This window comes from Lynx rufus, unplaced genomic scaffold, assembly GCF_022079265.1.
Source record: "Lynx rufus isolate CCGP_SWC_20201006 ecotype Redwood Valley unplaced genomic scaffold, mLynRuf1.p SCAF_6, whole genome shotgun sequence".
NCBI classification, from domain to species: Eukaryota; Metazoa; Chordata; class Mammalia; order Carnivora; family Felidae; genus Lynx; species Lynx rufus.
In genome coordinates this window covers 98,622,032-98,647,625 of record NW_025814878.1, presented here as the reverse complement: position 1 = coordinate 98,647,625, position 25,594 = coordinate 98,622,032, and the positions used below count along the sequence as shown (strand labels likewise).

At 34.3% G+C, this 25,594-nt stretch overlaps 1 protein-coding gene across 1 annotated transcript in view; it reads right to left on the bottom strand.

Moving 5' to 3' along the window:
• Positions 1–1,576: 1,576 nt before the first annotated feature.
• DEFB114 (defensin beta 114) overlaps positions 1,577–25,594 on the bottom strand; it is a 30,459-nt gene continuing 6,441 nt past the window's right edge. The window contains exon 2 of the mRNA XM_047103027.1: positions 1,577–1,758. Coding sequence (XP_046958983.1) covers positions 1,577–1,758 — 182 coding nt within the window. The remainder of the gene's footprint in view (positions 1,759–25,594) is intronic.

Here is a 25,594-nt window from a genome sequence, read left to right as displayed (position 1 = left end):
TAATGTTGAGCAAGTTCTCATGTATCTGTTGGCCATTTGCATGCTTTCTTTGAGAGACGATCTATTCAGTGTTTCTGCCCATTTTTAAATCAAGTTGTTTTTTGAAATTGAGCTGCATAATTTCTTAAATATTTTGCATATTAACCCCTGATATAGATGGTTTGCAAATATTTTCTCTCATTCTATACATTGTCACTTCATTTTGTTGATCTCCACTAGAGTCTTTTGTATTGTTGAAAAATTTTTTTCAATTATAAATATTGAGAAAAAAAAAAAAAAACTCCTGACCCCATTTTGGTCTCTAGCTACCAGTTCTTTTCCTTTGTTCAATTTATTTCCAAACTCTTTAAAATAATTTTTTATATTTTCTCTTAAATTTCCATCCTCTCATTCTCTCTTGAACCAGGTTTTTGCCTCTTCCACTCTCCTGTGATTGCTCTAGCAATGGTTTTCAAAGACTTCCACGTGCTCAATCATTTGGATATTTCTTTGTCTTTATTTTAGTTGCCTTTCTAGAGATAGTTGATTCATGCTTTAAGAGGCATTTTAAGACACTATATTACCTAGTTGTCCCCTAAATATGTTTGGGAACTTGGTAGAATATTGATAAAGGGTTGACATGTTTTTATCCGCAACTTTTATCATTACAGAGACTATTTGTGCTGTCTAGTAATTACATTGTGGATGAAATAACAGATTTTATGCATTTTCCCACCCCATTCAGGACTAAGTACAAAAATGCCCAGTTAAGGTTTTATAAGTCTAGATTCTAGCCAAAGTTCACATTGTATTGGAACGCAGTTAAATAGTATTAGTATTACATAGTATTCAATGAATATGCCTTTGTGAATGAGCAGAACTTGGAGAGAAGAAAGGAATGACCAATGAGTATCACCGTAGTCTACTGTGGCTTAAGCATTCATTTTGTGCTTAGGTTTTCTGTTCCTCAATGTCAATAACATGATGATGACGTTTAGACAATTGATAAGTCTATGGGTATTAATTTTCATGAATCAGATTTCTACTAAGGTCATGGTTAAGTTGGTAAATGTTCAATTGTATAAGTTTAGGTGACTCGTGACAGATCAAAAGTGGTTGTATAAAACTTGTACCCATGGGGCGCCTGGGTGGCGCAGTCGGTTAAAGCGTCCGACTTCAGCCAGGTCACGATCTCGCGGTCCGTGAGTTCGAGCCCCGCGTCAGGCTCTGGGCTGATGGCTCGGAGCCTGGAGCCTGTTTCCGATTCTGTGTCTCCCTCTGTCTCTGCCCCTCCCCCGTTCATGCTCTGTCTCTCTCTGTCCCAAAAATAAATAAAAAAGAAACGTTGAAAAAAAAAATTTTAAAACTTGTATCCATATGTTAGAAAATTAACACCAGATATATCTCTATCATAAACCTCTAGCTTAGAGAAAATAAGAAAGGTCCTACCTCATTCCACGGAATATGTAATTAACATCTAGAGAGGAAGATATCAATATTGGCTTATGTGTTTATTTATTACAGAAATTCAAATTATATTCCTATACCTCTCTGCACTGGTGTATGAACTTCTTTGGTCACAGGTACATCTTCAAGATTAGTCTTCTTCAAACAATCTCTCAATGCAGCAAATTTTACTTGGTGAGAGACATATATCAATTTGCTTTTCATATTTAAAGCAGCGTCTTCTACAGTAACCAAAATTTTGTGAGCACCGATTAGGATCCACCAAGGTACATGTGGCTACAGTAAAAGAAGAGTAACTGAAATTACTGATCTCTTATTTAAGAACATATTATTTCTGATTACAAAGAGGTACTATGTGTACATTGCAACAAACTTAGGAAAATGTCAAAAAATAAGAAAACACTAAAATATTATACATTCCCATATATATATAATACTTAAATATGTTTTAAATTAATCTATATTACATTTTTATGTTATATATTATTCTTCTCAACAAGATTTAAAATTTTTAGAACAACATAATATTCCCTGGAAATATATGACAATTCATCCAATTTTTTTCAATTAGGTCATATTTAAATTTTTAATATTTTAGGATTATGATAAGAAGCAAAATTTTAGTACATATTTTAATATTCACATGACACATATTTAAGATAATTGTGGAAGAGTTAGATCCACACCAACAATATATGTAAATTTTTCCCCCAAATAAAATGGTATCCACTGCAATTTTAGTTTTTATGCTACTGGTATTTGTTTTGAACACTTTTTATTTTTTAATTGTTCATATAATTTTCTTGTTATGTTGTTATATAATTTTTTTAAAAAGAATTCATATGAGTTCTTTTTAAAAAAATTTTAAAGACTTTATTTTTTAGAGCAGTTTTAGATTTATAACAAAATTGAGAGGAAGGTACAGAGATTTCCTATGTACTCCCTGCCCCCATATATGCATAATCTTCCCCATTATCAACATCGTTCACCAGAAGGGTACATTTTTTAGCAAGGATGAACCTACACTGGAAAGTTGGAAACTTTCAAGTTGGAAAGAACTGATGTCTTGAAAATGTTGAGTCTTCCTATCCATAAACATGCTTTTTTTCCTCTATTCATCTAATTATTTGATTCCATTTATTATCATTTTCTAATTTTCTTCATATAGATCATTACATATTTTATTAGACTTATACCTAAGTATTTCATTTTGGGGGGTGTTAATAAATGGTATTGTTTTTAATTTCAAATTCCACTTGCTCATTGTTGTGTATAGGAAAGCAATTGACTTTATATGTTAACCTTGTATCCTATGATCTTACCATAATCACTTATTAGTTCTATCAATTTTTGCTTCATAACTTTATTCTCTGTTATTAGTCACACACTCATTAAGAATTGTTTTGTCTTTTTGAAGAATTACCAAGAGCTCTTCATATTTTAAGGGTAATAACTTTTACCCATTATTTGCAAAACAATTTTTTTCTATAGTTGTTTTTATTTTGTTAATTGTGTTTTTAGATAACAACAGTTTTATTATAAGACAATGCATGCTCATTTTTTAAAATGTAAGACTCTTATAATTAAACATACAGAAATATACAGAGCAGTTAATGTAGTATTCCACCTTCACTATAAGATATTCTTGCATGAAATCTTTTCATTTTTCTATTTTATTTATTATAGTATTTTCTCTTTAAATCAATAATAATTATCAGAAATGTAGTTAACTTGATTTCTCCTAAATCATTAATAATTATCCCCTATTGTTTTTTGAAATATTCTCTTCATGCCTTGAGATGATTTCATGATATTCTTAGTGCTGCTGTACTCTAAATTCTCACAAACTCTAGGCCTATTTTGAACTATTTATTCTATTTGGTAAGCAGATGTGGATACTTGGAACAAAAACAAATAGCTAATCAAGATATATATAGAAAAAATGTGATTTATTATATTTTATTTCTTTATATAGAAATTAAGAAAAAAGTAAAATAAAACTTGCAGAACAGCGCCCAAACACAAATACTCAATGAAGAGTGCTATTGAAAATTAAGCCCTTGGGGCGCCTGGGTGGCGCAGTCGGTTAAGCGTCCGACTTCAGCCAGGTCACGATCTCGCGGTCCGTGAGTTCGAGCCCCGCGTCGGGCTCTGTGCTGACTGCTCAGAGCCTGGAGCCTGTTTCCGATTCTGTGTCTCCCTCTCTCTCTGCCCCTCCCCCGTTCATGCGCTGTCTCTCTCTGTCCCAAAAGTAAATAAACGTTGAAAAAAAAAAAAAAAAGAAAATTAAGCCCTTATGTAAACATCATCCAGATCAGAAAGTAGAACATTGGTGTCATCACTTTGTGCTCCCTTTCAATCATATTCCATTCTACTCTTTCATTTTCAAAATAAACCATTATCTTGACATAATATTTTGTCTAAGTTTGCCGATTTTAAAACTTTATGTGAATGCAATGGCACAGTATATACATCTTCATGTCTGATTTCCTTTGCTGAAGATTTGTTTTTGAGATTCATCTATGTTTTATGTAATTAGTTGTTTCAAATTTATTGTAATGTAGTGGTTTTTGTATATTATTTTGTATAATTATCTCTATTTATTGACCTGATCATATATTTTCTCCTGTAATCTGTTCATGTGGTGACATTGATTTTAGAATTCTGTACTAATCTTGCAATCCATGAATTTCAAGCAACTTTTCTGATATTGCTGGGTTTTGATTCTAGTTATTTTTTAAAAGATTTCTGCATCCATATTCATGAGTGAAGTTGGCCTTTAATTTTCTTTCTCAGGATGTCCTTATCAGTTTTACACCAGGTAATGTGTATCTCACAAAATGAGTTAGAAGAATCCCTTCATTTTATATTCTCTGAAATAGTTTGTATATAATCAGTTACATTTCTTTTTTAAAGTTTGGTAGAATTCAACAGTGAAGCCATCTGTATCAAATATTTTCTTTGTAGGAAGTTTAATTATTATGGGCCCTATTCCATTAATGAGTTTAGAAGTATTTATATTTTCTTTTTCTTTTTTTGGTCAGATTAATTTTGCTGTATTCTTCAGAAATTAGCCATTACAAATAAATTTTTGAATGCATTATCATAGAGTTGTCCATAATATCGTTACAATATAATTTTGCTACCTGTAGCAATGCATTAATATCTCTGATAAAGTTCATTTTTGCCTCCTCTCTTTTTTTTCAGTTTTGGTAAAGCTTTACTGATTTCTTTTTAAGAGAATTTTTAAGTTCTACTCTCTTAGCAACTTTCTTTTTTTTTTTTTAGCAACTTTCAAATATACAATACTATAATTAACTACGGTCACCTTGCTGTAAAGTCCTATGACTTATTCATTTTTAAAGCTTTATTAATTTTACTAGTCTTTCCAAAAACAAAAGTTAGTTTTTATGATTTTGTCTAGTGTCTGCTGATGTCTTATTATATCCTTATAACTTTGGGTTTAATTTGATTTTCTATTTCTAACTTCTTGAATTAAATTTCATTTATATTTTTAAAATTAATTCTTTTTAGATATATGAATATAATGGTAAAAATTTCCTGTAAACACTACTGTTGCTTTATTCCGTGAGCTTTGTGTTATCTCATTTTTATTACCATTAGATAAAATATCTTTAGTACTCATTGATATTTCTTATTTGAATTAGGTCAAGTTTTGTTAGTCTTCATGTTTATATCTTCTTTATTCTTACATTTATGTTGTTGCTTTTCTCTTAAAAAATTTTTTTAATGTCCATTCATTTTTTGAAGACATAGAGAGACAGAGCATGAGCAGGGGAGGGGGAGAGAGAGAGGGAGACACAGAGTCCCAAGCAGGCTCCAAGCTCTGAGCTGTCAGCACATAGCCTGATGTGGGGCTGGAACCCACAAACCATGAGATCATGACCTGAGCTGAAGCTGGACACTTAACAGACTGAGCCACCCAGGCGACCCCATTTTTCCCTTTGTTCCACGTAACTGAGGAAAGTGTGTTATTATCGCCCATTGTTCTAATGTTCTCTGTTTTTTTATATTTCTATCTTTTTTCTTACATATTTCAAGCCAAAGTCATTTGTTGCATTAAATTTATGGTTGCAATATTATCCTGTTGAATTGAATCTTTTATTACCATGAATGTCTCTAGGAATGCATTTTTTTTCTTACTGTCTACTTCATATAATATTAATATAGCTACTTCACCATGCTTTTGTTGGGTTTTTACATCTTTTCCTATCCTTTAGATTTTATAATTTTAAGTTTATTTATTTTTTTTGGAGACAGAGACAGTGTGAGCAGGGGAGGGTCAAAGAGAAAGGGAGAGAAAGAGAATCCCAAGCAGGTTCTGCACTGCCAGCACAGAGCTCGACACAGGGCTCGAACTCACAAAACTGTGAAATCATGACCTGAGCCAAAATGGAGAGTCGGACCTTAGTCACTGAGCCACCCAGGTGCCCCTAGATTTTTATAATTTCTATTTTTTCATATATTAGATATTTCTCATGTAAACTATTCACTATATTCAAAACTATATTCACTATATTCAAAAGATTCACTTTTGTTTTTTAACTGCACATTAATATTTATAATAGCAATATAATGGGTAAAATATATTCTGCTATGTTTTCTGTCTTCTTTTGTATTTATTGGTTACTTTTTGTAATTCCATCTTCTCATTTACTATGTGTAGTTATATTATCTTTTATTATTATTTTACTGTTTATGCTAGAAGTTTCAAATTATCAAAGTCTTATAAAAAAAATTGTTTTTCTGTGTTTCTAAGTTCCATACAGAAAATCATTCTTTCTGGCCAAATAGTGCTTTTAAGAATTCCCTTAATATAGGAGTTCTGATTTTGAAATCTGTTTTTATTGGACTGAAAATAACCTTATGTTACCTTCACTCCTGAACAGTATTTTCATTTGATACAGAATTCTAGATTGCAGTTATTTTCTTTCAGGACTCTGAAGATTTCACTGCATTGTCTTTTGACTTCTTTCCCTATTGTCTTTTTTGAGAAGTCAGCTTCCAATTTAACATATGATTCTTTGAAAGTGATCTGTTGTTTTCTTCAAATTTTGCTTTACTTTATTGTTTTAGGGTTTTGTTTTTGTTTTTGCAGTTAACTATGCTTTTTCTTTCTTCCTTCCAACCTTCCTTCTTTATTTTCTCCCTGCCTTCTTTCCTACTTTCCTTCATCTTTCCCTCCCTTCCTCACTTTTTCCCCCTATTTTCAACCTCTTGTTTCATTCAGGATATTTTCTTCTGGTTCATCTTTCATCGTCATTAAATATCTCACCAATTATGCATAAACTACTATTCAACACACTCATTACATATTTCATTTTGCTTTACATATTTCTCAGTTCGGGAATTTTATTTTTATTCTTTGTTATAGTGTTCACTTCTATGCCAAGTTTTTACTTTGTTTTTATTTATTTAAACAAAAACACAGTTATTTTAAAGTCTGGGTCTGGTAACTTCATCATCTGGATCCCTTGTTCATCTGTTCTCTTGTGCTGATGAAGCATCAGAACTGATTTTTGATAGGATAGTCCTGTTTTCACTTGTTCCTGATTACTTTTGTCACATACATTGTTTTTAAGTTTATTTATTTTGAGAGAGAGCGAGAGAGAGAGAGAGAGCAAGCAGCGAGGTCAGAGAGAGAGGGAGAGAGAGAATCCCAAGCAGGCTCTGCCCTGTCAGCATAGAGTCAGACATGGAGATCGAACCCACGAACTGTGAAATCATGACCTGAGCCAAAATCAAGAGCTGGCTGTTTAACCAACTGAGCCACCCAGGCGACCCTGTCACATACATTTTTAATGAATAATCAAGAAAATAGCTTGAGATCTAGAATGATATTATCTTTCTCCGGAAATGACTTATTATTGTTCCATTTAGTATTGTTCCAGGGCTACCAGCCAACCTTCCTGGATAATCTTAAACCATTTATGGAACTTAAGATAATGTAAAACTGGGCATTCGTTCCTGGGATGACTGGACAGTTGGACTAACGTCCTGTTAACTTAGACCTAGCTTGTAGTTTTTTGGGTTCCTCAGCCAAAACATACAAGTATTTCCATAGTTCTCCCTCCTTCACAGACTGAATTATAATTTTTGCCCCAAAGGTAGCACAAGGCTATCAGATTTCTGCTCTTCAACTTCTTTCTTGCCTTTTTAAGAATAGATAGATGCTTCTAGGGAGAAGAGCTGTTTCAGAGGTTGATCTCAACACAATCTCTTCACTGTAACTTTTAATTGACCAGTTTACTCTGTAATGCCTTTAACCAATTGTTTTATGGTATTTTTTCTTTTTGTCCATATATCCCCCTCAGTACATAGGAGAGGTTATATGAAAAAATTGTTATAATTTTATAGTGTGCTTTAACATCAAGTTGCTATGTGAAACAGACTAAGATTTTATAGTGTGTTGTAACAACAGGTAGAGCAAACAAACCACTATTCTTGTTTTTCAAAATCTTTGTATGGTGCATATGGATAGTTCTAACTGCAGAGTGAAGATGAGCTGGTTGCCATGGACTTTAAGCTTGAATTTGAATGCTGGTATTTGTTAGTTGTGTAACTTTGGGTAAGCTCTAAGAGCCTTAGTTGCATCATCTCTAAAATAGAGACAATGGTACCTCATTCACAGAGTCTTTGTGAAACATAATGAGTTAACATGTAAACAAGTTTACAACAGTGCTTGGAACATAATAGTTTCTCACAGATTAAGAACTGTTATTAATTAATGGTGAACAAAAGACTATAGTTGAAGCTAAATCATTGTTAACTACAACTTTTAGACCAGGCAGTGTGCTCTTTCTGGAGGTAAAGCAAAACACTGAGGCAAAGAGATAAATACACAGGTATGAAAAAAAAGAGCGAGAGAGAGAGAGTGGAAGAGAGAGAGAGAGAGGTTAATTAAGTACCATAATAGAGAAATATATTGGGTCCAATGTGTGAACAGGTTAAGTGTTTGCTTTTGTCATGGTTGTTATATCATAAAAAAGTGATATGAAAATGTAGACCCTAAAAAATTAGTAAGGGTTATTCAAATGAACAGAAGCAGTATAAAAAGGACATGAAACAGGCAGACAAAGTAGTATGATTCTCATCCTAGAGTTGAAAGAGAATATGATATGCTTAGGTTCAAAAACTAATAATAACACAAATAGTTTTCATTCATTGAAACCTACTATGTGTCAGGTATTTTTTTAAATATGTTTTACATGTGATCTCATTTAATTACTCTAAAACTTTGAGGTAGATGCTGTTCAGATACGAAACCTGAGGCTTTTGGGTCACCTGGATGGCTCGAGTTGGTTGAGCGTCCAACTCTTGATTTAGGCTCAAGTCATGATCCCAGGGTCATGAGATCGAGACCCTGTCTGGCTCCAGAACATGCCCCTCTTACCCTGCTCTCTCTCTCTCAAATAAAAAAACAAACAAACAAACAAACAAACAACCTCAGGCTTTCAGTGACCAAATAAATTGCCGACGTTTGCTGCAAAACTAATACATGCTTAACCCAGCTTTCAACATTTTAAATATTTAATCCATGGCCTCTACAAAAAAAGTTGGAAACTGGGGCTCCTGGGTGGCTCAGTCAGTTGAATGTCTGACTTTGGCTCAGGTCATGATCTTGCTATCTGTGAGTTCTAGCCCTGCATCGGGCTCTGTGCTGACAGCTCAGAGCCTGGAGCCTGCTTCAGATTCTGTGTCTCCCTCTCTCTGCCCCTCCCCAACTCGTGCTCTGTCTCTCTCTCTCTCTCTCTGTCAAAAATAAATAAACATTAAAAAAAAAAAAGTTGGAAACTGACATACCGGATATTGTCTCAAACTAGATACTCATGGTAGACTTGGCTGCCTCTAGGACCCTTAATTATTTTATGATTATAGAGGAACCTGAAGATGTGAAAATTGGAGGTTGACTACAGAATGACAAAATGGAATTCTATTAAGATGAATATGTGTACACATACAAAGAATCATTAGTAATAAATACTTGTTAATATACTGTACATATGTTTAACAAATGGGTTTCCAGACTTCACCTGAATGTAGGAAAAATTTTACCTTAGACAAATTTAAATAAAATAATTTTAGCCTCTTTATGTTGAATTATTTGTCAATTCCCTGGACTTTGATGTCTTAACTCAAAGTTAGGTTAGTGGGTATTTTATATCACTTTCTGTTCCCCATCTCTTACCCACCTGTATTCAGGTCTTAGAATTAAATCCTTGTTTTCTTTTGTATTCCTCAAATATTGTTAGTTTGGCAAGAGTTACTTAAATCTTTTCTTATGGTTAGTGCCTGGATCTCTACTATTGAAGAGACTTCATATCAGTTAATAGTACCCTCATATGAATGTATTAATATTTGTGTTTGATTTGTTCCTTGGTTTATTCAAGAAAGTATAATTCTTTAAGTCAGGTGGGTAAAAATATAGAAAGGAATTATGACTAATTTGCAAATTACCTTAACTAATGTAAATTAATTAATTAAACTAATCATTGCCACAAAAGAAGCATTAACATGGGATTTGTCATACATCATATTTCTGGATTAGTGGGGAAGATATTTAGTTATCTGTGAAATCCTAGCCAATTGAAGAAGGTTATTTATTTTAACGAGCTCCACTTTTCTTCCAACATTTTATCATAATTCTCAAGTAACCAAATCAACTTGATTTTAAATTTAATAAACTCTAGGGGCAACTGGGTGGCTCAGTTGGTTAAGCATCTGACTTCAGCTCAGGTCATGATCTTGCAGTTTCACGTGAGTTTGAGCCCCAAGTCAGGCTCTGTGCTGTGAGCTCAGAGCCTGGAGCCTGCTTCAGATTCTGTGTCTCCCCCTCTCTCTCCCCCTCCCTTGCTTACATTCTGTCTCTCTGTCTCTCTCTCAAAAATAAATAATCGTGAACATTTTAAAAATAAAAAAATAATAATAATTGTAATAAACTCTAAGAGCACTGGGACTGATACTGTCTTCTCATAAACATTTCAACACAGGTGAATGTCTCTCCTCCACTATTTTAGACTCAGCTTCCCATTCACCACGCAATATATCATAAAGTTTCCAAGGCCACCATGTTTCTGCCATTCAAGATCCATTTTGACACATCTTAACAACTGGCTCTACAGGGAAACCATCTTGTATTTCTTCTCCTCAACTATTTCCTCTCCCCCTTTTTTGTTTTTTTACTTCTTTTTTTCCCATTTCTCGAAATACTGCAATATGATATTCAAAGTGGTAAATATTTTTCTTACGTTATCTCTGAATCTTTGCAAAACCTTATAAAATTAATTATCTTACCATCCATTGTACAGTTAAAAGAATTAAAGCTTCTCCACGATCACAAAGGAGCCTCAGGTCCTTAATATAAACTCTGATCTATTTGATGGCAAACTCACTCTATAAATCACTATAGTACGCTGTTTTCACTATCTCTGTGGATTATATTACTCTTGTACTAAAACACTGCTTAAAATACTGTTCATTCTGTTTTAACCATCGTCAGCATTGTCGTCTATCAATTTTCTGTAATTCACTTTCCAGCATGGTATCGCTCTGCTTGGATCAAACACTCATCTTACATCTTCACAAAGTATCCACTTAGATTGAACAGTTTTTATAGCTTCTTTAGAGACTTGAAGGTTTTGCCAATAGCCAAACCACACCATTGTGCAATTGGTACTATTACTCTATGAACTCTTTCAAAGCCACTCGCTCTGATACCTTGTATTACTTTTCCTATTTTTTATTCTAGCAAGGGCCAAATATATAGCATTCTGTCCATTTCAGTAGATGTTATAATTTAGTATCTGTTTGAATGATCAAAAAGTAAAGGAAAGTTTGTGGTCATATTCCTAGACCAAGAGTCTTCATTGCATTATTTAAAGCTTTCTGCAAAGCTCAGCAAATGTTGAGTTTGATGGTATAGATCCTGTACATCCGAACCCTTTACATCTGAAGTCCAGCTATCTTCCCATGTGACCTCACTGCTTTTCACTAAATAATCTATTCAGCTTTTACATTAACCTCAGTGCCTTCTATAGAAAACCTGATGAAATATAAGGAACAAATATGCTAGGATCTTGCACTCCAGTATTTATATTCTACTTATCACATATAGTATAATAAGTGTGACCTTGAAAACCTCTGATGTAATTTTCCTCTTCTTAAAAAGAGGCAATAAGAGGTATCTGATAATGTTATCTGGAAGGTCAGATTAGATATCTACATGAGAAGTTATGAAATGGGGTTTGGCACATTCTAGACACTCGTATTTAATTATCTGCCCTTTCTTTCTCTCATCTTCCAGAGTCTAAATACAAGAGTCTTATCCCTAATTTCAAAGCTCTTCATCAGAGAATTCAGGACATTTTCCCAAACCTCTACAATTGCTAGGCCATAATCCCACCATTCTTGCTATTTAAAGCATACTTATATAAATCTTCTAAATCAAGCAATTTATTGAGTTATCTGAATTTAATCAACTATATTTTTAAGTATGCCTAGAGAATTACTGAGTCGTTCTTTTATTTCTGTTTCCTTAGTGTCCAGCATTGTGCTCAGATTACTAGCCACTCATTGTTACGTGGTTATTGCTTGACACGCTAGCCCCATGCACCTCAACATCCTCCCTAATCATATTTGAGGTCCTTACTTCCTCAGTCCCCTTTCATTACTAATAATAAGTATAATAGTAACAACCATAATAATTATAATAGTACCCAAATTGATAGACTAATTTTTAGTTTGTAGGACTAGTTACGGGTACATTATTGCACTAAATCCTAACTGCAGTCTTTTGAGGTACATACAATTAACAAGTACATTTTACAGCAGACATTTTATTCTTAAAAAATTGTGGTTGTTATTGATTCTGCTTACATTTTCTGTTTTATTGTTAAAAACTTCGGTAAATCACTTAAATTCTCTGAGTGGCAAGGTTCACAAGCTATTAAGTAGGAAGCTAGTAATAAAATCTAAATCTTCTAAGTTTGGGGTGCCGGGATGGCTCAGTCAGTTAAGCGTCTGACTCTTGATTTGGGCTCAGGTCATGATCCCTTGGTTGGTGGGTTCAAGCCCCTCACTGGGCTCTGTGCTGACAGTGTGGAGCCTGCTTGGGATTCTTTCTCCCCCTCTCCTGTCTCTGCCCTTCCCAGCTCTCTCTCTCTCTCAAAATAAATAAATAAACTTTCAAGTAAAATAAATCTAAGTTTGAATTAAATTCTCTTTCTGTTACGTGTTGTACCTTTTGAAGTTCCAACTTTCTAGGTCCAAATACGAATACTTCTGCATATCAATTTACATCTTCGTTGTTAGAGAGCCTGGATTACCTCAGAGGATACACCTCTCAAGAAAATCATATAATCACCATGAAGCACTTTATTGCACTACGTATTTTGATTATTTTTAATTGATCCATAAAGCCAATGATGGAGTGCCTGGGTAGCTCAGTCAGTTAAGCAGCTGACTCTTGTTTTCAGTTCAGGTCAGGATCTCATGGTTGGTGAGTTAAAGTCCTGCGTCAGGCTCTGCACTGACAGTGCAAAGCTGCTTGGGATATTATCTCTCTCCTCTTTCGGTCCCTTTCCCACTCATGCTTGCTCTCTCTCTCTCTCTCTCTCCCTCAAAATAAATAAATAAACATTTAAAAAAATAAAGCCATTGCTTAATTTCTTTACTAATGCATTAACTAACTCAACAAGGATTTTTTTGCAGTACTATGCCTTTATTTGACATTTTATTCCTGCTGCGCTTCATTGCCCAGAGTATTCTGAGACTGTAGCCTGGATCAATTTGTAGATTCTGTTATTAATATCACAAGAGATATATTCTGTTATTCTCAATCATTCATCTTCCCTGGGTCCAATTTATTATGAAGCCTTCACTTCTGAAGTTTGCAAATAAATTTTTAAAATTATATTTAAAAAAATAATGTAAATATCTAAAAGAAATCAAGGCCAAAGGATCTACCTGAATCATTTCATTTTATCTACATATTAATTTTCAAATTGAGTTGAGTACATTAGTATAACACTATTCTATATGAGTAAACTGAAATTCAACATAATCAAGAGACTTCTTGAATTGACAAGATTGTTAAGAAACTGCATTTTCTACTTCATAATCTGGTGTTTCTATTTTTAGCTGTAAGCTCTATGTTACATATAAACAAACATCTATTTTACCTGGTAGAATGAAGGTCACATAACACAGAAAATGGAGGAAATAGTAAAAGATCTTCATTCTGCAGAAAGAAGTTGCTGAAAGATTTGGTAACAAAATCTAGAGACTAGCTTTCCAAAAAGCCAAAAGACATTTACTATTTATAGTTTTCTAACGGAAGAAACACTCTTTATCCGGAAATTGTTTTAATTTGGTGTACTTGTCTTTGCACCATTGACTAGGGCTGTGGGTAGAATTACCCAAATTGAGAATACTTGAGATTATTGATCTTTAGAGAGGAATCTTTATGTGGAAGCAGCCTGTACACATGACATCCTTGTATCGATGGTGATCAGTTAAACATCAACATAAAGGACATGCATGGAGTGGGTTTAAGAGAAATACCTACCATTTTAGATGTAAAACAACTGAACATTACCATGTTGGTTAAACTCCTGATTACTTTTCAAAATATATTCTAGTCTCTAATTCGGTATACAATATCATCAATATGTCCATATATCCCAAATTCTGACTTATATTCAGTTATCCCATTGATTTCCCTAAACTATTAATTTACCAAATAACAGATAGGAGGCCTCACTTTTGTCATTAATTTTCGCTATATTCTTTTCAGATGCAACTTGAATATTTAGGGAGCTCTGCTTTTTCCTAGAAAAGCCCAATTAGTCTCCATTATTTTAAGTTTTTTTTATCATAGTAATATAGGTACACAATAAGGATTGAAAAAAAAGATCTTGTAATGAATAGAAATAATTTCCTATTCAATCTCCTTATTTTAGATCTTCTTATTAACATAAGAATTAGGACCCAGCTTAATACTTTGTCCTTGCCTGCCAACTACAGAATGTATCTTTTGGTTTCCCCCAAGAAAAATGTGGATTCAGATCACTTACACTCCTGTGCTGTTCTGTTCCTCAAATATTTGAAAGTTATATTAATTTTTGAAAGTTCTTTAGTTTATCTTCAAATATTTAAACACTTTTTTCCCACCAACGTTAGCCACAACATTCAACTTTCTCTATTTAAAAAAATGATATTAGTTCCCTTGCCAGTTCCTCCAACCTTCCTCCCTACTTTGCACATCTCATTCACCTGTTGTTATACATTGCCTTTTACCTTTGTCTGGGATAATGTTTGCATTCTGAATGGAGGCACTTAAGCTTTATATTGAAATACTGTGTTACAATAAGCAGTATGGATTTTATTGCCTTTTTAATGCACCTAATGTGGCAACACTGTGCTAACCAAAGACAAATGTTGTTGGTTTCAAAGTTAAGTGAATTATTACCATTATTTTACTATTTGTCTTCTTGTTTTCTTTTATTATTATCTCTCTCATTTTTTTTCTCAAATGTTTTCAAGTATTACAGTTTTCATTGTTTAACTTTTGGTTCTGACACTTTGGAAAAATTTTTTTTCCTGTAGTTTTCTTTTAGATGTGAATAAAAAATATAAATAATGGTCAGTCCTCATCCTCAAGTTTATCCCAGTATGAAAGGCTCTTCCTGTGCCTTCTTTGTTCTAAGAGTTTCTGAACCTGTTTAACTGCACTGAATCTACTGTTATTTGTATCTCCTGTATTCTTCTTTTGTTTTTTCTCTCCATCCAGGAATGTTCTTTAAAAAAAAAAAAGATAGGAAATGCAGGAATTTCCATGCAAGGAAATATTTCTATTCTGCCCTCATATGTGATTATTTGGATGTAAAATCTATGTTCAAAATCATGTGAAGTCATTAGCCACTTCTATTATACAGTCTTCCTGATGAGAAATCCAAAATTAGGTTAGCTCCTTTTAAATGGTTTGATTTTTTGTTCTTTCATGACACTTTTTAGGACATTCTCTTTATAATTTGTAACCCAAATTTTATAGTCACACATTTCCTGGTGTGAACTTCTTTTTTTATGAGTTAGATCTAGAACCAGTGAGCCTGTATCTTTAAATCTAGGAATTGTTCTCTTCTCTTTTTATATTTTTTTCCTCTGATGAACACTTTCTCTCCTTATTTGTATATTTATTTTCTCGCTTTAGGGGATTTCTTTTGGTCAAATGCTGAAATATCCCTCTCTAGTTTTGTCTTTACTATCTTATTTTTATGTCTACTTATGTTGCCATTTTATGATTTAAATATCTTTCACTTTTTGGTGTTACTATTTTTTTTAGCAATCATATTTAAGATGTAAGTGCCCTTATCTGTTTCTCTGTTCTTTTGCCATAGAAGCTGTGTTTTTGTTTTGTTGATGTAAGGGCTTTTTGAATCCCTCTCCAAATATATTTAAAAGAGTTTTTTGTTTGTGTTATTCTTTTTTCCTTGAACTATTTTCTCAGTATCTAGAGGTCTGTTTGGTGTTGTTACCTTAGTTACTCATGCCATAGCTTTTACATATTGTTGTAAAACCAGTTCTAGGATGAAGAAATGCGATACCTTGTGGATGTAGATTGGAAAGTTTCCTTTAAAGTGAGCAGAAGGGCTTAGAACTCTCAATGTCTTGGGGGGGGGGGAAGTTCCTTTTTACTGGGACACAAATTTCTATACTAAAAATCTTAGATTTCTCCACATGATTTCTTTATTGGTCATGGTTTTATTTAAACAAAACTAAAAACTCCATTAGGGAAGAACTGTATTTCTCTTGTTTGACACTGAATCTCCAATATGTAGGAATCTTTTTATTAGAGTAGATATAATCCAGATGAATTTCTTTGGCATCTTTGTAAAAAATCAGTTGATTACATATATTGAGTTTGTTTCAACATTTTACATTCTGATTCATTCTGATTCATTCTCTCCTCTATGTCAACACCAAATTCTCTTTTTGAATCTTTATAGTAAAACTTGAAATCAAGTAGTGTCATCTCTACAACTTAGTTCTCAATCTTCAATTCCTGGTTATTTTTGGTCTGGTAAATTTTCACACAAATTTTTAAGTAAGATTGTCAATACCTATTTTAAAAGCCAGCTGGTATTTTGGTTGGGATTTTATTGAATCTGTAGTCCCATATGATGAGATTTAGCATTTTAACATTTCTAATGCTTGATCAATATATATCTCTTCATTATTTACTTCTCTCTTTTTTCTTAAGTTTTCATTTAAACATTTAACTAGTTAGTTAACTAGTATAATATCAGTTTCAGGAGTAGAATTTAGTGATTCATCACTTACATATAACACCCAGGGCTCATCATAAAAAATTCCCTCATTAATACCCATCACCCATTTAGCCCATCCCCCCACCACCTCCCTCCAGCAATCCTCAGTTTGTTCTCTATAGTCAAGAGTCACTTATGGTTTGCCTCCCTCTCTTCTTCTTTTCCCAAACCCTAAGGTTCATCTGTACTGTTTCTTAAATTCCACATATGAGTAAAATCATATGGTATTTGTCTACTCTGACTGACCTATTTCATTTAGCATAATACACTCTAGCTCCATTCAAATCATTGCAAATGACAAGATTTCATTCTTTCTGATGACTGGGTAATATTCCATTCCAATATTCCATTCCACACATATATACATATATACACACACATGCACATTCCACATCTTTATCCATTCAACAGTTGATGGACAGATTGGCTATTGTTGATAATGTGGTTATAAACATCAGGGTGCATGTATCCTATAGAATCTATATTTTTGTATGCTTTGGTTAAATACCTAGTAGTATAATTGCTGGGTTGTAGGGTAGTTCTATTTGTAACTTTTTGAAGAAACTCCATACTGTTTTTCAGAGTGGCTGCACCAGTTTGCATTCCCACCTTTCATTGTTTACTTCTTCAATTCCTCTCAGCAATGTATTTGTCAGTGTATAGGGAAGTAATGCATATATTCTTTGTTTTGAATACTTTCATATGTAGTATTTTTGAGTCCTTTCTTTTTTTTCTTAAAATATTTGGGTTAGTTTTTTTTTATTATTCAAATCCAAGTTAGTTAATATATAGTGTAATAATGGTTTCAGGAGAAGAATTTTGTATTAATCACTTACATATGATACCCAGTGTTCATCCCAACAAGTGCCCTCTTTAATGACCATCACTCATGTAGACTATCTCCCACCCACATCCTTCCAGCAAACCTCAGTTTGTTCTCTATAGTTAATAGTCACTTATGGTTTGCTTTTCTCTATGTTTTTATCTTAATTTTCCCTCTCTTCCCCTATGTTCATCCATTATGTTTCTTAAATTCCACCTGAGGGAAATCATATAGTTGTCTTTCTCCAACAGACTTAGTTCACTTAGCATAATACATTCTAGTTCCATCCACATTGTTGCAAATGGCAAGATTCCATTCTTTTTGATTGCCTAGTAATATTCCATTATATTTATCTCACATCTTCTTTATCCATTCATCAGTTAATGGACATTTGGCCTCTTCCCATATTTTGGCTACTGTTGATAGTGCTGCTGTAAACATTGGGGTGCAAGGTTCCCCTTCAAATCAGCATTTTTGTAATCTTTGGATAAATACCTAGTAGTATAATTGTTGGGTCACAGATTAGCTCTATTGTTTATTTTCTGAGTAACCTCTGTACTGTTTTCCAGAGTGGCCGTACCAGTTTAAATTCCCACCAACAGTGCAAAAATGTTCATCTTTTTCTGCATCCTTGCCAATATCTGTTCTTTTCTGAGTTGTTATTTTTAGCCGTTCTGACAAGTGTGAGGTGGTAGTTCATTAAGGTTTTGATTTGTATTTCCCTGATGATGAGTGATATTGAGCATCTTTTCGTGTGTCTGTTAGCCATCTGGATGTCTTCTTTGTAAATGTGTCTATGCATGTCTTTGCCCATTTCTTCACTAGATCATTTGTTTTTTGGGTGTTGAGTTTGATAAGTTCTTTATAGATTTTCGATACTAACCCTTTATCTGATACGTAAGTTGGAAATATCTTCTCCCATTCGTCAGTTGCCTTTTAGCTTTGTTGATTGTTTCCTTTACAGTGCAGAAGTTTTTTTTATCTTGATAAGGTCCCAATAGTTCATTTTTGCTTTTATGTCCCTTGGCTCAAGAGACATGTCTAGTAGGAAGTTGCTGTGGTCAAGGTCAAACAGGTTGTTGCCTGTTTTCTCTTCTAGGATTTTGATGGTTTCTTTTCTTACATTTAGGTCTTTCATCCATTTTGAGTTTATTTTTGTATATGGTGTAAGAAAGTAGCCCAGGTTCATTCTTCTGTGTGTTGCTGTCCAGTTTTCCTAACACCATTTGCTGAAAAAGACTGTCTTTTTCCATTGGATATTCTTTCCTGCTTTGTCAAAGATTAGTTGGCCATACATTTGTCAGTCCATTTCTCGATTCTCTATTCTGTTCCATTGGTCTATGTGTCTGTTTTTGTGCCAATACCACACTGTCTTAATGATTATGGCTTTGTAATGCAGGTTAAAGTCTGGGATTGTGATGCCTCCAGCTGTGGTTTTCTTTTTCAACCTTACTTTGGCTATTCAGGGTCTTTTGTGGTTCCATACAAATGTTGGAATTGTTTGACTATGTGAAGAATGCTGGTGTTATTTTGATAGGAATTACACTGAATGTGCAGATTGCTTTGGGCAGTATCAACATTTTAACAATATTTATTCTTTCAATTTGTGAGCATGGAATGTTTTTCCATTTCTTTGTATCTTCTTCAATTTCATTCATAAGCTTTCTATAGTTTTCAGCATACAGATATTTTACCTCTTTGGTTAGGAATTTAGGAGGCAAGCTGTCAGTTTTTCCCCATTGAGGGTGATACTAGCTGTTGAGTCTTTTGTATATGACCTTTATGATGTTGAGGTATACTCCTTCTATCCTTACTTTCTTGAGTGTTTTTATCAAGAAAGGTTGCTGTATTTTGTCAAATGCTTTTCCTGCTTCTATTGAGAAGGTCATGTGGTTCTTATCCTTTCTTTTATTAATGTGATGTATCACATTGATTGATTTGCAGATATTGAACCACCCATGCAGCCCAGGAATACATCCCATTTGATAGTGGTGAATAATTCATTTAATGTATTTTTGGATTCAATTTGCTATTATCTTGTTGATGATTTTTGCATCCATGTTCATCAGGGAAACTGGTCTGTAATTCTCCTTTTTAGTGGGTTCTTTGTCTGGTAATGCTGGCCTCATAGAATGAGTATGGAAGTTTTCCTTCCATTTCTATTTTTTTTTTGGAACAGCTTAAAAACGGATATTAACTCTTCCATGTTTGGTAGAATTCCCCTGGGAAGCCAGCTAGCCCTAGACTCTTGTTGGCTGGGAGAATTTTGATTACTGATTCCATTTCTTTACTGGTTATGGATCTGTTCAAATTTTCTATTTCTTCTTGTTTCAGTTTTGGTAGTTTATGTGTTTCTAGGAATTTGTCCATTTCTTCAAGATTGCCCAATTTTTTGGCATATAATTGTTCATAATATTCTCTTATTATTGTTTTGTATTTCTGTGGTGTTGGTTGTGATTTCTACTCTTTCCTTCATGATTTTATTTATTTGGGTCCTTTCCTTTCTCTTTTTGATTATTCTGGTTAGGGGCTATCAGTTTTGTTAATTCTTTCAAAGAACCTGCTCCTTGTCCTTGTTTCATTGATCCATTCTTTTTTTTCCTTTTTGCTATCATTGATTTCTGCTCTAATGTTTATTATTTCCCTTTTTTAGTTGTTTTGGGACTTTATTTTCTGTTCAATTTCCAGCTCCTTTAGATGTAAGCCTAGCTTGTGTATTTGAGACCTTTCTTCCTTCTTTAGGAAGGCTTGGATTGCTGTATACTTCCCTCTTATGATCACTTTGCTGCATCCCAAAGATTTTGGACTGTCGTGTTGTCATTTTCATTAGTTTCCATGTACTTTTTAATTTCCTCTTTAAAATCTTGGTTAACCCATTCATTCTTTTTTTTTTAATATGAAATTTATTGTCAAATTGGTTTCCATACAACACCCAGTGCTCATACCAACAGGTGCCCTCCTCAATACCCATCACCCACTCACCCCTCCTTCCCAGCCCCCCCCCCCCCCATCAACCCTCAGTTTATTCTCAGTTTTCAAGAGTCTCTTATGGTTTGGCTCTCTCCCTCTCTAACTTTTTTTTTCCTTCCCCTCCCCCATGGTCTTCTATTAAGTTTCTCAGGATCTACATAAGAGTGAAAACATGTGGTATCTGTCTTTCTCTGTAAGATTTATTTCACCTAGCATAACACGCTCCAGTACCATCCAGGTTACTACCAAAGGCCATATTTCATTCTTTCTCGTTGCCAAGTAGTATTCCATTGTGTATATAAACCACAATTTCTTTATCCATTCATCGGTTGATGGACATTTGGCTCTTGCCAATTTGGCTATTGTTGAAAGTGCTGCTATAAATGTTGGGGTACAAGTGCCCCTATGCATAAGCACTCCTGTATCCCTTGGGTAAATTCCTAGCAGTGCTATTACTGGGTCATAGGGTAGATATATTTTTCAGTTTTTGAGGAACCTCCACACTGTTTTCCAGAGTTCTGTGCCAGTTTGCATTCCCACCAACAGTGCAAGAGGGTTCCCATTTCTCCACATCCTCTCCAGCAACTGTAGTCTCCTGATTTGTTCATTTTAGCCACTCTGACTGGTGTGAGGTGGTATTTCAGTGTAGTTTTGATTCGTATTTCCCTGATGAAGAGTGACATTGAGCATCTTTTCATGTGTCTGTTGGCTGGCCATCTATCTGGATGTCTTCTTTAGAGAAGTGTCTATTCATGTTTTCTGCCCATTTCTTCACTAGATTATTTGTTTTTCAGGTGTGGAGTTTGGTGAGTTCTTTATAGATTTTGGATACTAGCCCTTCGATATGTCATTTGCAAATATCTTTTCCCATTCCATCGGTTGCCTTTTAGTTTTGTTGATTGTTTCCTTTGCAGTGCAGAAGCTTTTTATCTTCATGAGGTCCCAATAGTTCATTTTTGCTTTTAATTCCCTTGCCTTTGGAGATGTGTCAAGTAAGAAATTGTTGTGGGTGAGGTCAGAGAGGTTTTTTCCTGCTTTCTCCTCTAGGGTTTTAATGGTTTCCTGTCTCACATTCAGGTCCTTTATCAATTTTGAGTTTATTTTTGTGAGTGGTGTAAGCAAGTGGTCTAGTTTCATTCTTCTGCATGTTGCTGCCCAGGTCTCCCAGCACCATTTGTTAAAGAGACTGTCTTTTTTCCATTGGGTGTTCTTCCCTGCTTTGTCAAAGATTAGTTGGACATACTTTTGTGGGTCCAATTCTGGAGTCTCTATTCTATTCTATTGGTCTAGGTGTCTGTTTTTGTGCCAATACCATGTTGTCTTGATGATTACAGCTTTGTAGAAGAGGCTAAAGTCTGGGATTGTATTGCCTTCCGCTTTGGTTTTCTTTTTCAACATTACTTTGGCTATTTGGGGTCTTTTGTGATTCCATACAAATTTTAGGATTGCTTGTTCTAGCTTCGAGAAAAATGCTGGTGCAATTTTGATTGGGATTGCATTGAATGTGTAGATAGCTTTGGGTAGTATTGACATTTTGACAATATTTATTCTTCCAATCCATGAGCATGGAATGTTTTTCCATTTCTTTATATCTTCTTCAATTTCCTTCATAAGCTTTCTATAGTTTTCAGCATACAGATCTTTTACATCTTTGGTTAGGTTTATTCCTAGGTATTTTATGATTCTTGGTGCAGTTGTGAATGGGATCAGTTTCTTTATTTGTCTTTCTGTTGCTTCATTATTTGTATATAAGAATGCAACTAATTTCTGTACATTAATTTTGTATCCTGCGACTTTGCTGAATTCATGTATCAGTTCTAGCAGACTTTTGGTGGAGTCTATCAGGTTTTCCATGTATAATATGTCATCTGCAAAAAGTGAAAGCTTGACTTCATCTCTGCCAATTTTGATGCCTTTGATTTCCTTTTGTTGTCTGATTGCTGATGCTAGAACTTCCAACACTATGTTAAACAATAGCAGTGAGAGTGGACATCCCTGTGGTGTTCCTGATCTCAGGGGGAAAGCTCTCAATTTTTCCCCATTGAGGATGATATTAGCTGTGAGCTTTTCATAAATGGCTTTTATGATGTTTAAGTGTATTCCTTCTATCCCGACTTTCTCGAGGGTTTTTATTAAGAAAGAATGCTGAATTTTGTCAAATGCTTTTTCTGCATCAATTGACAGGATCATATGGTTCTTTTCTTTTCTTTTCTTTTCTTAGTGTGATGTGTCACATTGATTGATTTGCGAATGTTGAACCAGCCCTACAGCCCAGGAATGAATCCCACTTGATCATGGTGTATAATTCTTTTTATATGGTGTTGAATTCGACCTGCTAGTATCTTGTAGAGAATTTTTGCATCCATATTCATCAGGGATATTGGCCTGTAGTTCTCTTTTTTTTTTTTTGCTGGATCTCTCTCAGATTTGGGAATCAAAGTAATGCTGGCTTCATAGAATGAGTCTGGAAGCTTTCCTTCCCTTCTATTTTTTGGAACAGCTTGAGATGGATAGGTATTATCTCTGCTTTAAATGTCCGGTAGAATTTCCTAGGGAAGCCATCTGGTCCTGGACTCATTTGTTGGAAGATTTTTGATAACTGATTCAATTTCTTTGCTCGTTATGGGTCTGTTCAAGTTTTCTATTTCTTCCTGTTTGAGCTTTGTAACTGTGTGGGTGCTTAGGAATTTGTCCATTTCTTCCAGGTTGTCCAGTTTGTTGGCATATAATTTTTCATAGTATTCCCTGATAATTGCTTGTATTTCTGAGGGATTGGTTGTAATAATTCCATTTTCATTCATGATATTATCTATTTGGGCCCTCTCCCTTTTCTTTTTGAGAAGCCTGGCTAGAGGTTTATTAATTTTGTTTATTTTTTCAAAAAACTAACTCTTGGTTTCATTGATCTGCTCTACAGTTTTTTTTTTTTTGTTTTTTGTTTTTTGTTTTTTTAGATTCTATGTTGTTTATTTCTGCTCTGATCTTTATTATTTCTCTTCTTCGGCTGGGTTTGGGGTGTCTTTGCTGTTCTGCTTCTATTTCCTTTAGGTATGCTGTTAGATTTTGTATTTGGGATTTTTCTTGTTTCTTGTTTCTTGTTTCATTGATTGCAATGTATTTTCCTCTCAGGACTGCCTTTGCTGCATCTCAAAGCGTTTGGATTGTTATATTTTCATTTTCATTTGTTTCCATATATTTTTTAATTTCTTCCCTGATTGCCTGGTTGACCCATTCATTCTTTAGTAGGGTGTTCTTTAATCTCCATGCTTTTGGAGGGTTTTCCAGACTTTTTTCTGTGGTTGATTTCAAGTTTCATGGCATTGTTGTCTGAAAGTGTGTATGGTATGATCTAAATTCTTTTATACTTATGCAGGGCTGATTTGTGACCCAGTATGTGATCTATCTTGGAGAATGTTCCATATGCACTTGAGAAGAAAGTATATTCTGTTGCTTTGGGATGCAGAGTTCTAAATATATCTGTCAAGTCCATCTGATCCAATGTATCATTCAGGACCCTTGTTTCTTTATTGATCCTGTGTGTAGATGATCTATCCATTGTTGTAAGTGGGGTATTAAAGTCCCCTGCAATTATCACGTTCTTATCAATAAGGTTGTTTATGTTTGTGATTAATTGTTTTGTATATTTGGGAGCTTCCGTATTCGGTGCATAGACATTTATAATTGTTATCTCTTCCTGATGGATAGACCCTGTAATTATTATATAATGCCCTTCTTCATCTCTTGTTATAGCCTTTAATTTAAAGTCTAGTTTGTCTGATATAAGTATGGCTACTCCAACTCTCTTTTGACTTCCAGTAGCATGATAGATAGCTTTCCATCTCCTCACTTTCAATCTGAAAGTATCCTCAGGTCTAAAACGAGTCTCTCGTAGACAGCAAATAGATGGGTCTTGTTTTTGTATCCATTCTGATACCCTATGTCTGTTGGTTGGAGCATTTAGTCCATTTACATTCAGTGTTATTATTGAAAGATATGATTTTAGAGTCATTGTGATGTCTGTAGGTTTCACGCTTATAGTGATGTCTCTGGTACTTTTTTGTCCTTGCAACATTTCACTCACAGAATTCCCCTTAGGATCTCTTGTAGAGCTGGTTTAGTGGTGATGAATTCCTTCAGTTTTTGTTTGTTTGGGAAGACCTTTATCTCTCCTTCTATTCTGAATGACAGACTTGCTGGATAAAGGATTCTCGGCTGCATATTTTTTCTGTTCATCACATTGAGAATTTCCTGCCATTCCTTTCTGGCCTGCCAAGTTTCAGTAGACAATCCGTCATGAGTCTTATCACTCTCCCTTTATAAGTTAGGGCACATTTATCCCTTGCTGCTTTCAGAATTTTCTCTTTATCCTTGTATTTTGCCAGTTTCACTGTGTTACGTCGTGCAGAAGACAGATTCATGTTACGTCTGAAGGGAGTTCTCTGTGCCTCTTGGATTTCAATGCCTTTTTCCTTCCACAGATCAGGGAAGTTCTCAGCTATGATTTGTTCAAGTACACCTTCAGCCCCTTTCTCTCTCTTCTTCTGGAATTCCTATGATATGGATATTGTTCCGTTTGATTGCATCACTTAGTTCTCTAATTCTCCCCTCATACTCCTGGGTTTTTTTATCTCTCTTTTTCTCAGCTTCCTCTTTTTCCATAATTTTATCTTCTAATTCACCTATTCTCTCCTCTGCCTCTTCAATCTGTGCTATGGCTGCCTCCATTTTATTTTGCACCTCATTTATAGCATTTTTTAACTCCTCATGACTATTTCTTGGTCCCTTGATCTCTGTAGCAATAGATTCTCTAAGGTCCTCTATGCTTTTTTCAAGCCCAGCGATTAATTTTATGACTATTATTCTAAATTCTTGTTCCATTATATTGCTTAAATCGTTTTTGATCAATTCGTTACCTGTCACTACTTCCTGGAGTTTCTTTTGAGGAGAATTCTTCTATTTCATCATCTTGGGTAGTCCCTGTGGTGGCTCCAAACTGCAGGGCACTTCC